The sequence below is a fragment of the Megascapheus bottae genome, unplaced genomic scaffold (assembly GCF_031878675.1).
Source record: "Megascapheus bottae isolate mThoBot1 unplaced genomic scaffold, mThoBot2.hap1 H_2, whole genome shotgun sequence".
Taxonomy (NCBI): domain Eukaryota; kingdom Metazoa; phylum Chordata; class Mammalia; order Rodentia; family Geomyidae; genus Megascapheus; species Megascapheus bottae.
Window position 1 is genome coordinate 176833 of NW_028327859.1, and position 12688 is coordinate 189520.

A 12688-nucleotide genomic window follows, 5' to 3' on the forward strand; every position below is an offset into this window, starting at 1 on the left:
CCTGCTGCTGTGGGTAGTCAGTATAATTCATCTATCCCACTGTCCCTAATTCAGACTGCTGTTGGACTTGGGAAGCAATGAGAAAGGCTCTGTAGTTCTCTCTCCTGTTTCCAAGATTTTTTTGTCAATACACGTTAGCCTTCATACACATTAATATCTGCAGGGCTTACTATCATCTAAACCTACCACCAACAAAAGACAGTGGGGAAAATTCCAATTATACTGATCCCAACATATGAACGCAAGAAAAGAACAAGTCAACTTACCAAGAAGTATTCACACTGAATACCAATATACTGTCAGTCACAGCTCTAGACAACTCCCCCATAACAGACAACCTAGATGCCATGAAAATAGCTTTACTGTATAATAGGCTGACTTTAGTATGTGTATGTGTGCTGGTCCTGGAGCTTCAACTATGGGCCTGGGCACTGTCCTTGAGCTTCTTTGGCTCAAGGCTAGCACTCCATCACTTGAGCTACACATTTTTGGGTTTTTCTGTAATTAGAGTTGAGAGTCTGATGGATGTTGCTGTCCAGGCTGGCTTCCAACCACTATCCTCAGATCTCAGCCTCCTGAGTGGCCAGGGTTACAGGCATGAGCCACTGGTGCCTAACCAAAAGTTAATTTTTAATACATAATTTTAAATCCTGGGAGAAAGATGTTCAAGGTATCATTGTTTAAACTGTCACATTACTCAAATAATAGAATAAGCCCCATTGAATCTCATCAATGAGACGTTCTGGCCTTTACAGCAGTAAAATGACTCTCCTTTTCGGCCATGAAGTATTTTAATAACTCCAGTATAATGGTGCTTACTCACAGATAGCTAAATGTTTATTAAACTTTCAAATTCTATGAAGATAATATGAGGCCGAAATTATTCCACCTATGATACAAATGAATGGCTTTCTACTAAAAACCACACGTATATATATTCCCTGAGAAGTTACAAAAGTTGCCTAGTGTGGTGATGCATACCTGTAGCTCCAGCTTCTTGGGAGGTTGTGGCAAGAGAACTACTTGAGCTAAGGATGTGGGGATCTGCCTGGGCAACAAAATGAGATTCTGTCTCCTAAAATTTATTTTTTTAATTATAAATGTTAAAAAATAATCCTAACAAAAAATACCAAGTATTTATTTCAAAAATGAAATTCAGGTGAAATAAATATAGGAATATACTGACCCATAACAATAACAATGTTTAGTTATTGAAAGTCTGAAAACAAAATTCCCTCACCATTTCACTAATGACTCAAACACACATATCAAAAGTATATAATTTAGTTCTTAATGCACATATAGCCAAGTGACAGTGGCCCACATCTGTTATTCCAGCCACTCCAAAGGGGAAGATCTGAGGATTGCCAGGAAAGGCAGTTCAGGCAGACAAGTGGTGAGAATCTAACCTCCACCAAAAAAGCCCAAAGTAGAGTTGCAGCTCATATTGCAGAGCACTCAGGAGCAATGCCCAGGCTCTTGGAGTTCAAGCCACAGTGCGGGCACAAACACACAAAACAAACTCCAAATATAAGAAAGGAAAGAGTTATGCAACGGCCATGTTTTGCTGAATCCTATTTGGATAGACATGTTTGTGCTTCTGCTTCTATCTGTTGGCATTTTCTTATAGCCTTGAGCACACTGGTCACCCTATTTATATTTTATTTCTTCATGTTTGTATGTGTATTTCAATGTGGAGTTTTCTCTGTTGTTTTACTAGGACATTTTTCAGTCCATAAACTAACTCAATGGCATTATAATAAAATTCAGTACTCATGTGCATGAAGACCAATACAGGTTAAGGTTTAGTTGATGGCACATCCACATGTATACAATACTCAGTAAATTAAACTATTTCAAAGAACTTGGATTTGCTCTCAGGTAAGCTTTACAGACAAACTAATTAGTAATTTAGTTCCAAATACTGAAGATAATCCTGAGCTATTCCACCCAAAGAGCTGTGAAGGTATACAATGGAATAGCTCAGTGATCCTTGAGCAATGAAGACTCTGGTTCCGTGCTCAACTACTATGATGTTTCTAAGCTGTTTCCAATTTCAAAGCTTAAACAGCAGTGACTAATGATGAACTATGTTGAATACTGAGACTATTAGTCCATGCTACTAAAAATCCAGACAATGAAATAAGATAGTACCTATAAATTGTTGGTATCTATTTTTTTCTAAGTAAAAAAAAAGTAGCTAGATACTGGTGGCTCATACCTCTAATCCTAGGTACTTGGCAGGTACCTGAGAGGAATGTGGTTCAAGGCCAGTCCAGGGAAGAGAAGTTTGTAAGATCCTTTCTCAAACAATAGTTCGGTGCTGTGATGCACATCTGTCATTCTACGTGGAGAGGTCAGAAGGATCATGGTTCCAGGCAAGCAGGACAGAAAAGTCCTCTCTCTGTGGAGGAAGACTCCCATCTCCACAGAGGGAAGCCACACAGAGAAGCAAGGACAGGAAGCTGTAAGTGAGTGGATCACAGCTCAAGGGCACTGGCTCAAGAAGTAGGACTCGCTCCAAAAAATAACTAGTGAAAACTACAGCTGGAAGCATGGCTCAGAAGCAGAGGCTCTGAATTTGAGCTCCAGTCAGCACTGCAAAAATAAAAATAAAAGTAACTGGCTTATTGCTAGATTGCTTGCTACCAAAACTAAAATACTAGTGCCTTACTTAAATGAAGACAAAGAAACAGGGCTTCGGTTGTTTCGTTCTCTTCTCAGAAAATCTAAACTCAATGCAGTAAATCAGAACAGATTCGGAATTCTTTATCAGATATGAGAAGAATTTAAATGATGTATGTGAAATATTCAGAGTAGAAGTGACAGGGCTAGACTACTTAAAACATTCCACTAAAGATATATACTTAGCAGGCTGGGTGGGGTAATGCACACCTTTAAATCCCAGCTCTTGGGAAGCAGAATTAAATGGATAGTAAATTTGAGGCTCACAGAATTGGTTTCTGAATTAGTATGTTCATCATTAAAATCTTAGTTATACATACTAGTTTCTAAAAAGAAGTATTCCATAGCAATATGCAGAAACATAGGAAGCCTCTCAATTATAAGACAAAACCATGTCACAGCTTTTCAACACAAATGGTACTTCCTTTTTCTTACAGTGGCAACTCCAAGTTATTTTGAAATAAAATCATTTCTGAAAGGAGAAAAATCTGTGAATATTCTCTTTCAAGCTGAAAACCTCTCACAACTTTTCTAAATTAAATTAAATACTGTAGAATAGAAGTACAGGCTTCAAGACAACTTTTCAGTCAACAAGAGGTAATTTATCTGTTTTAACTACCAGCATGTGAAATTCAAGAAAAAAAATTGCTAGCGTGACCCATGAACATAAAATACAGTTTTTAGTTCTGGGGAGACAAAAGTTTTTAGGTATCTCATATGGTTTTTGCAAAATTTTTGTTGTATTATATTGAAGTATTTGCATTGATATCAGGATACTCAGCATTTCTGCATAACTGCTGAGGAACAGTTACATTTACTTTATGATTTAAAAAAAGACCAGGCCAGGGGCTCAGTTACTCAGTTAACTTTAATCATACAACACTTGCAACACTCATATGGGTTTGAAAATACAAACATCTCAGTTCCAGCGCATTGTTTGGAGGGAGGATTATCCTCCAATATGTAACAGATGCAAGTGAGGACAACTGGGTGGCAGGAAGGAATTATTTTTACTATGGAAAGATGGGGAAAGAGATGGATCCTTTTCAAAAATGAACAGATCATATTATTAAGTAATTCCCTTATAAACTTTAGAGCTTGGGCCAAGTTTCACAGAAATTTTGGATGGGTATTAAAGTCTTACTTTCTTTCTCTTTTCTTTCTGTTTAACAACTACACACCAAAGGTCATCCAATTTCATAACCTTTCAGACAAAATATGGAAGCAAGTCTCAAATCAGATGCAGTATCTGATACAAATTACTTGTTTGTTTAATGACTCCATCACTTCAATGGCTGGCAGTCCATAACAGAGAACTTAAGCTAATTCAATAATTAGAGGAGGAAAAAATGAGAGCCACTAACTAAAACATGTTAAATATGCATCCTAATTCACTGAATAAATTAAATATGAGAGTTTCTAACTCACTCTTATGCAAAAAACACCTAACAAATTATTATTGTTATTTGGCATATAAAAGTGACATAAAAGTAGAGTTCTTATGTTTCTTAAATCCCATTTACCCGCTAAAATTAAAGACAATACTCCAAATGAGAAATACAATAATTTTTCATTTTACTACACTGACTTTCTCAACAGTTTATCAAAACAAAGGAAAATACAGACACCAATTATTCCTCTATAGTAGAGATATTGACAGGAAGAGGAATATGAACTTCAGAGGTCACTGTAATTAGGTGCTGGGGTTACATTTTACAGCTAATCAACATATATAAACACAAAAGGATCCTAGCAAATGCATCTCTCTGGTCAAACAGAAATGCTACTGTATACAAATGCTCCATGGGAAAAAATGCTTAGAACTTCATAAAGGTTGACAATATAATTTTTAAACAAAGGTTTCCTATAAACCAGGAACAATGAAGCAGGTATATATATCCCTATAAAAAATAATTTTAAATAAATGGTGTCTATGTAATTTGTAGTTTCCTGTCCGAGGATGAAGGATTTTTCTCGGAAGCAGAAATGGCGGCACGTCTGCTTCCCACATTATGCATCTGGCCCATCACTCTCCTTGTCCCAGTCTTTCATAGACGCTCCCATCATGAAGTCATCGCGGAGGATTGTCCACCCTGGGCCCTCTTCTGACTTCACCGCACTCTAAGAAAAATTACACAATCAAAGAATTCTGAAGTCAATTTAAAAGTCCATGCTACAAAACAAACTTCTCAATGCTTAGGTTTACAACAGAAGAGAAACCGAAACAACTCCTCAGTTCATTTTATTTACAGAATAATGAACAGGCCAAGAGATAATAAAGAACTATTTATAATACAAGATATTAAAACCCCATAAAAGATGAAAGCAAAATAAAAAAAATCCTGTAGCAAAGCAAAAACATTGTACAGTCTTGGTCTGGCATCCATTTTTAAAATTTTGACAATTTAGGGGAAATTATTTCAGTACAAACAGAAATTTAACAAATGTCTTTAAACCAAAATAAATTAAAGGCAAGAAAGCAAATTAAGGGCCGGGAGTTTGGCCTAGAAGTAGAGTGCTTGCCTAGCATGCACAAAGACCTGGGTTTAATTCCTGGTACCACATATATAGAAAAGAAACCAGAAGTGGTGCTGTGGTTCAAGTGGTAGAGCACTAGCTTGAGAAAGCCCAAACACAGTGCTCAGGCCCTAAGCCCAAGCCCAGGACTGGAAAAAAAAAAAAAAAAAAAGTGAATTAACCTTACTATTCTCCTAGGGTTTTATAGATGATATCTCATTTAGCATTTAAAAAAAAAATTGAACCAAATGTTCTTCATGTAGGCTATGATCCCTCTACCTGATCACCTGATCTAATCATGTAATCAAACACTAATCACATGCTAAATTTATAAATAACTAAAACAAGAAATAAGCAAAATAGGCAGTCAATTCATTGCACTGTTACAATAGGATTTAGGTAGTACATGAGTCTAAGAAACATGGTTGCATTCCATGGTACAACAGTACCACCTTGTGGTATTAATTAAGTAATACAATACCAATGCGCGCAGAACTCTAAGAAATCTATAATCAAGTATACTTCTCAGTGTTCCAAAGACTGACAATGTTAACCATCTATGTGTATCTATTTATTCCTCGTAAAGGTTATAGAACTTTAATGTCAAAAAGCAATTTTGAAGAAAAAATGCAAGTGGAATGTGCTAGATTACAAGAGATTATTTATTGAACTCTGCTAAAGCTTCTTCTTTTTTTTTTTGCCAGTCCTGAGCTTGAGCTCAGGGCCTGAGCACTGTCCTTGGATTTTCTCAAGGCTAGAGCTCTACCACTTGAGCCTTAGCACCACTTCTGGCTTTTTTCTATGTATGTGGTACCGAGGAATCGAACCCGGGTCTTCGTGCATGCTAGGCAAGCACTCTACCACTAGGCCAAACTCCCAGCGCTCTTTTTTCTTTTTTGAAACGCTCACTCTTTTTAGACAAAGGGGAGGAACAGGAAGCTTATTGGATCACTCCTATATTCCTGGATTCAAAAAATACAGCTAGAACTTAAAACCTGAAGATTGGACACCAAATGATTCTGGGTGAAATTTTCAGAACTATGTGGACACTACACAGTTGTATAATTTAACCAACATAAAAACATGTGCCATTTCAAAGCCATGTTCTTTGCTATGTTTCGTTCTGTTTCTTTTTGTGTAGGTTCTTAGGGCCGCAAGGGGTGCTGCTGCCTGGGCTGACACACAGCTCTAATGTTCCTCATCTCGTGGTAAGAGGAATAATATGGAAAGTGGTACTCTAATCATGGTTTGTTACACTTCTCCAGCCCTTATTTCTACAGTATGAAACCTGTTCTCTGGAAACAGAAATTCTGTTTCTACTTGAGTAGGCTAACTAACTGGATAAGAGGTCCTTTTCTCTAATTCAACCCAAGCTTTGTCAATTTCTCCACCTTCAATGAGAAAAGTTTTTTTTTCCTCCTAATTAACACCCCCAACTAGAACACCTTTCCTATAAAATAAGCAGTTCAAAACCCTCAAACTCTAAAAAATGTACTGCCATCCAAATTTTGTGGTACAAAATGACTTGTCCTAACTAATATTGTGTTTAGCAACATCTCAATGTTAAAGCTCCAAACTGAACTCCACCTTCCTGCTGTCAAGTCTCACCAAGAACGGGACAATGCCACATGACTGATTTCTATGCATACTTCCACAGCAGGACTTCCCTTGAATCAGTCCCCTCTGTCAGCCTGAGCTACTGTTCCTGGTAGCACCAGAAAAGCATAGGCAACAGAAAGGCAGGAAAAAACACAGGAAAACACACACATACATACACATACACACACACACACACACACACACACACACACACACACACACACACACACACACACACACACACACACACACACACACACTTTAAAACACTGAATAGAAAACAGAATAAGGAGGGCCAGGAGTGTGGTTTAGTGGTAGTGTGGATGCCTAGCATGCACAAAGCCCTGGGTTCAATTCCCTGGATCCACATACACAGCAAAGGCTGGAAGTGGTGCTGAGGCTCAAGTGGCAGAGTGCTAGCCTTGAGCAAAATGTGTCCAAGGACAGTGCCCAGGCCCTGAGTTATAGCCCCAGACTGGCAAAGAAAGAAAGGCAGGGGAAGGATAGAGAAACAGGAAGATTACAATAAGTCACCTCTGCCAACATTATTATTAACAGTGTAACGGGCCTCACCATTTAGCAGTAATGGTCCCATGCCATTACTTCTGAATAAGAAACTCTGGGAGACAGGTGCTAGCAAACCATTTTTCCAAGCTATCCAGTGATTCTGACACACACAAAACCTGAGAGCCACCAGTCTATATATAGAAGGATAAATACTTCTAAGCAACATTTCTGGCTCACTTTTATAAAGCCAAGTATATGGCATGGTTAAAAGGGAAAGATTTTTCAAAGTATAACATTGATTTTGTAAATCTATCATTAAGACTGGGCTCTGAAGGCCTTAAGTATAGCTACTCCTGAACCCACTGCTGCTTTTGTGTTTTAGTGCTATAAAGCAGTGATTTGCAGAAAATTTTAAAAATGACAACAGATTTAGTGTGAACAAGTATAGATTACCATTTTTAAACATATCTTCTATATAGCAACTGTCAGCGGGGCAGCAAAGAAAAAACACTATTTCAAAGGCACTAGGGTGGCTAATTTTAACACTACATTTGGGCTCAAGAAACATGCAGTAAGAAAATAGACAGAGGACCCATGGCCAACGGGCAGTTGAACATAAACAAGTTTCTGCTCCGGTGAAGAATTCAATAAAACTACAGAACAGTGACTCATTTAAAAGATATGTGCTAGAAGGACAATATCAGAAGAGACAAGAGAAGCATGATTTTATAAGGTCAAGCAGGCTTGGGGTGCTAGCATGCACCAAGCACGCTGTCGGGGATATGATCTCTGGGCACCTCAAAAGTGAAATAGATGGAATTGAAGAAACACATGTTGGGAAAAGGGGATATAGTACTGAGGTTTGAACTTAAGGTCTTGTGCTCGCTAGACTGTTGTGCAGACAAGGCCAGTGCTTTTGGCTAGGGTCAAACAAACACTTTTATCCAAGTCCACCTTCTGAGTAACTGATATCCCAAGCCTGCTCCATCATACTCAATTTTTTTTTCACACAGAATCTCCTTTTTTGTTTTTTACTTTTGTATGCTATCTTTAGTCTGAATTTATGATCCTCCAAATATCCACTTCCTGAGTAACTGAGATTATAGGAAATGACACCGTGATACCCTGCTAGATAAAGAAACTCTAGATAAATAGAAGGAAGCTGAATCCTAACAGTGCAATTATAAAGCTGATAGTCAACTTATTTATACTATGTAGCGTTCAAAGAATAGGAACTGGTAGTCTTGGTTTTTTTTCTAAGTAAGGGTTAGAGTGGAGGGACCAAAAATAAAGACAAGTGTGTCCTTGGAGAAACCAATGGATCTCTAGAGACCCCTTCCCATAGCCATGCCCCAGACCTGAGATTTTACCTCCTTGGCCTACACAGGCAAGGTACTGGCACAGATCTGAAAAGAAAACCCCAACTCTCTTCTGACTCAGGACTCCTACGACACTGGAAGGCAGAGATTCTTCCCCAGGGCAAACTATGAAAAATCTGAACAAAATAAAGATTTAAAAATCCCACCACAAAACCCTAACATTCACACGCTCAAAGCTGCTAATCTTCCTATTAGTTCTAATCATAAACAAGTAACTAAGGATTATAGAAGCTAAACAATGACATAAACACAGATTTTGGAAGCTGAAAACCAAAGCATATTCAAAGAGAAAAATTTTAGAGGAAAAAAAAATCATTAGTATCCTCAGGAAAATGTTCTGCATAAGAATCATATGAAACACTAAGAGACAATAGGTAACTTCCACAAAACAATGAACTAATACAAAAAATGACAAAGCAGGTGACCTCAGGAAAAAAAATATCTTGAGGATCAAAGTAAAAGATCACTCCAGAAGGACCACTTCATATCCAGCATAAAGAACATTCTGCAGCAGTATGACTTCAAGGAATGACATGCTAATGGTTGTCATCACCATGCTATATGCCACTGAACTACCATTCCCACTTGACAAAACCACTGAAGAATGCTTTGCCAAAACTTAGGAGTAAATGGAAAAAAGGCACAGATACAAGAATCACCAATGGGAAATCAGTCCAAGTGAAAACCTGAAAATTGCAAGAAATTTAAATCCCAGAAAAAAATTAATCTATGAAGCAATCTGAGAAAGCAATTGACCCAGACGAATGATAGAGAAGTCTAAGAAAGAATATATCATAAAAAACTATAGCAAATAGGTGGTCTGGTGAAATTTGATTGTGAAAAGTTAAACTGAGATTAAGTAAATACTAAAAGTCAAACAATTATAAATCATGAAGAACACATGGAATATTATAATATTCTGTAGTAGACAATACTTACACAGATAAAATATTAAATATCAAATAATGATTAACTATGCTTACAGCACAGAAAAAACACAGACCATAAGAGAACTAAATCTTTGTCTATAACAGGAAGACCGTAAATAACAGTTAAAATTCATGATTCCAAAACTACAACTATAAACACATTAGTTGTGAACAGAAAAGTATATATGCCAACTAGACTACATAAAGGACAAGTAGTAGTTTTCTTAGGGTAGAAGCTATGCAGTAGGCAGAATGAGGCAGGAAATACTTTTATTTTATTAGTAAAATGTGGCTTTCAAACTGCATGAAAAAAATTAATGTAAAAAGAAAACACAAAAAAAAGAGGGGTGGGGGGGTGGACATACCTATCATTTCTACAATCTTCATTTCCCAAACTTCTCAAAAGGTCTTAAAAAAAATTCCCCAAGAAACTATTTTTGGCTTTTTTAGAAAAGCTAGAGTCTGCTTTACTTTCTAACCTAACTTATTCAAAAAAAAAAAGCAAATCAATAAGTCAATAAGAAAACAGCATATTAAAAGCCTAATCACCTGAAATAACCTACTAAATGCACAGAATTAAACTAAAATATACAGACAATGAACATGTTTAAGATAATTTCCATGGAAATTATATTAATTTCAGTTTATACATTTCATCCATAAACGTGCTCTACCACCGAGTACAGGGCTTGGAGCACCTACAAAGGAAAAATGGATCAGAAATTAACTAACAGGGGAAAGCCTGAAGCACATTGCAAATACGCTTTTCATTGGGAAGAGTTCTTGGAATAATTCCTGAATAGATTTTAGTAACAAGTCATGCTAAGAATTAAGAGTTTTTATTTTGTAACACAGAAGTACAACTGCTGTTCACAAGAAACTTCCCTCCCCTAAACTGCCTATATAAGGAAGGGACTACAATGAGAAACTGGCTTCAAATTCTTCCCATCAACAAAATGTGTACAATCCTGCTCATTCTCATTTCAAGCTTGGGAGTCTGCAGCTGTTGTCTCAAATCTAATCTATTTAAGCATTTTCAGTAAACAAACATTAAGCTGAATTATTTACAAAGTTTGAATTCCACACATTCCATTAGAGTAGCTTTTAGATGAAGTAAAATACTGTTGCTCTGCAATAGGGCAATTTAAGGACAGGATCATCTTACCCCATTTGCAGCAGGACCTCCACACCCCCAACTCCACTTGAAAACTAAGTCCTGAAAAGGGCTTCCCAACTATCTGTATGCACACAAGTCCTTCCATTCCTAGGCTTCTTTCTTTAGGAGCAAGAACTCAGCATGTCTAAGAACCAGAGGAATATACAAGTTTAAAAGTCAAAGCCTGCATTATATAGAACACAAGGAAGAGCTTATAAGATACCAAAGAATTCAAGTATTTGAAAAGCATTCCAAACACTAAATACCTAGCTATTAAGAAATTACAAAGTTGTATTTAAAAGAAATGTGTGAGAAACAGAGCCCCCTAACCTAACTCTACATTTGACATTTGAAGAGTTCACAAGTCCAAAAAAATAAGAACTAAGCGTCTTCCAGTAGTTTTTTGTTGTTGTTTTTTAATGAACTTCTGTTGAAATTTGTTGTCTCAAAATCACTACAGAAATTACTTTCCAATTAAAACTAGCTATACTTTTCCCTCATTACAAAATTACTTTGGTGGCTTAATTACAAGAAAACAAAACCTAAACATTATGTTTTGTTTTGTTTTTTCAGGTAAGAGTATGTAATCCAAGAGTACAAATTGTATAAGTTGTATACAGAGAATGCTTTCCTAACTGCAGCCTACATACTCGGCCGAGACTCAGAGACCTAAGAGCATCACATACACTTGTGTCCTGTCTTCAGGGAAACAGAATGAAATCCCACCATGGAATCTGACAGGAATTTAGTTGGCTTTTTTTTTTTAAAGGAACAAAAGGAATAATAACATCCAAGGCTAAAGAAAAACACTAATACCTCTTCATTCATAAAAACTTTGACTAGGAGCCTGGAGTTTGGCCTAGTGGTAGAGTGGTTGCCTAGCATGCACGAAGACCTGGGTTCAATTCCTCAGTACCACATACATAGAAAAAAAGCCAGAAGTGGTACTGTGGCTCAAGTGGTAGAGTTCTAGCCTTGAAAAAACACAAGCACAGTGCTCAGGCCCTGAACCCTAGCCATGGACTGGCAAAAAAAAAAAAAAAAATTAAGTTCAAAAATGAGTATTATGATACAATTAAACTTGCTATTAAAACAAATCCCAGAAGTGAAGGTGTGGGTAAGTGAGGCGCTGAGCACTCAGGCTCTCTCTGTAGCCGACAGGTCTGTGCTGTAGGTAAGAGGATCTGAGTGCTAAGGCTCTGGTGTCTTGGCACAGCTGCTCTGGGGAATGGCAGCCTGGAATTCTATGCTGTCATCAGAAAGAATGACATCACCTCATTTGTAAGGAAATGGAAAGACTTGGAAAAAATCGTATTAAGTGAAGTAAGCCAGACTAAAAAGGAACATAGGTTCAATGGTTTCCCTCAATAGTAATAATTAGTACACATCTAGGACTCTCCTAGCACAGGATTACAATAGTGTAAAATCTAGATTCATAAGGTCATATGGGATGAGACTAAATGAAAGGATCTCTCTAAGATATGGAAACAAGAGCTTTATCTTGTGTGATTGTTGTTCTTAATGTACTGTTATTTCTCTTCTCTTTTGTTGTCCTTTGCTTTAATTTTATATTGTTACTATATCTAACTCTGTTACCTGGAACATTGTGTATACATTTGATTATTTGAAATAGGAAAGGGAAGTGGGGGGGAAAACAAGATGATTAGGAGGAGGGCATAGAGGGAGGGAAATGAGGAAAAAAACACAAGAAGGGGTATCAATGTGTAAGAAGCAATACACCTACTATCTGGTGAATGTAAATGTAACCCCTCTATACATTACAATTACAAATTAAAAATTAAAAAAAAAGAAGTGAAGGTGTGGCTCAAGTGGTGATACAGCACAAGCCTTGTGAGAAAAAAAAGCCAAATGAGAACATGAGGCCCTGAGTTTGAGACTTACTATCTGTAACAATA

General features: G+C 37.1%; 1 protein-coding gene across 1 annotated transcript in view; it reads right to left on the minus strand.

The window, feature by feature from the left end:
* Positions 1–4238: 4238 nt before the first annotated feature.
* The window catches only part of LOC150038947 (RRP15-like protein), a 31327-nt gene continuing 22877 nt past the window's right edge, over positions 4239–12688 (minus strand). Inside the window, exon 5 of the mRNA XM_090328177.1 lies at positions 4239–4806. Within this exon, the coding sequence (XP_090184303.1) occupies positions 4696–4806 (111 nt within the window). The 3' untranslated portion in view covers positions 4239–4695. The remainder of the gene's footprint in view (positions 4807–12688) is intronic.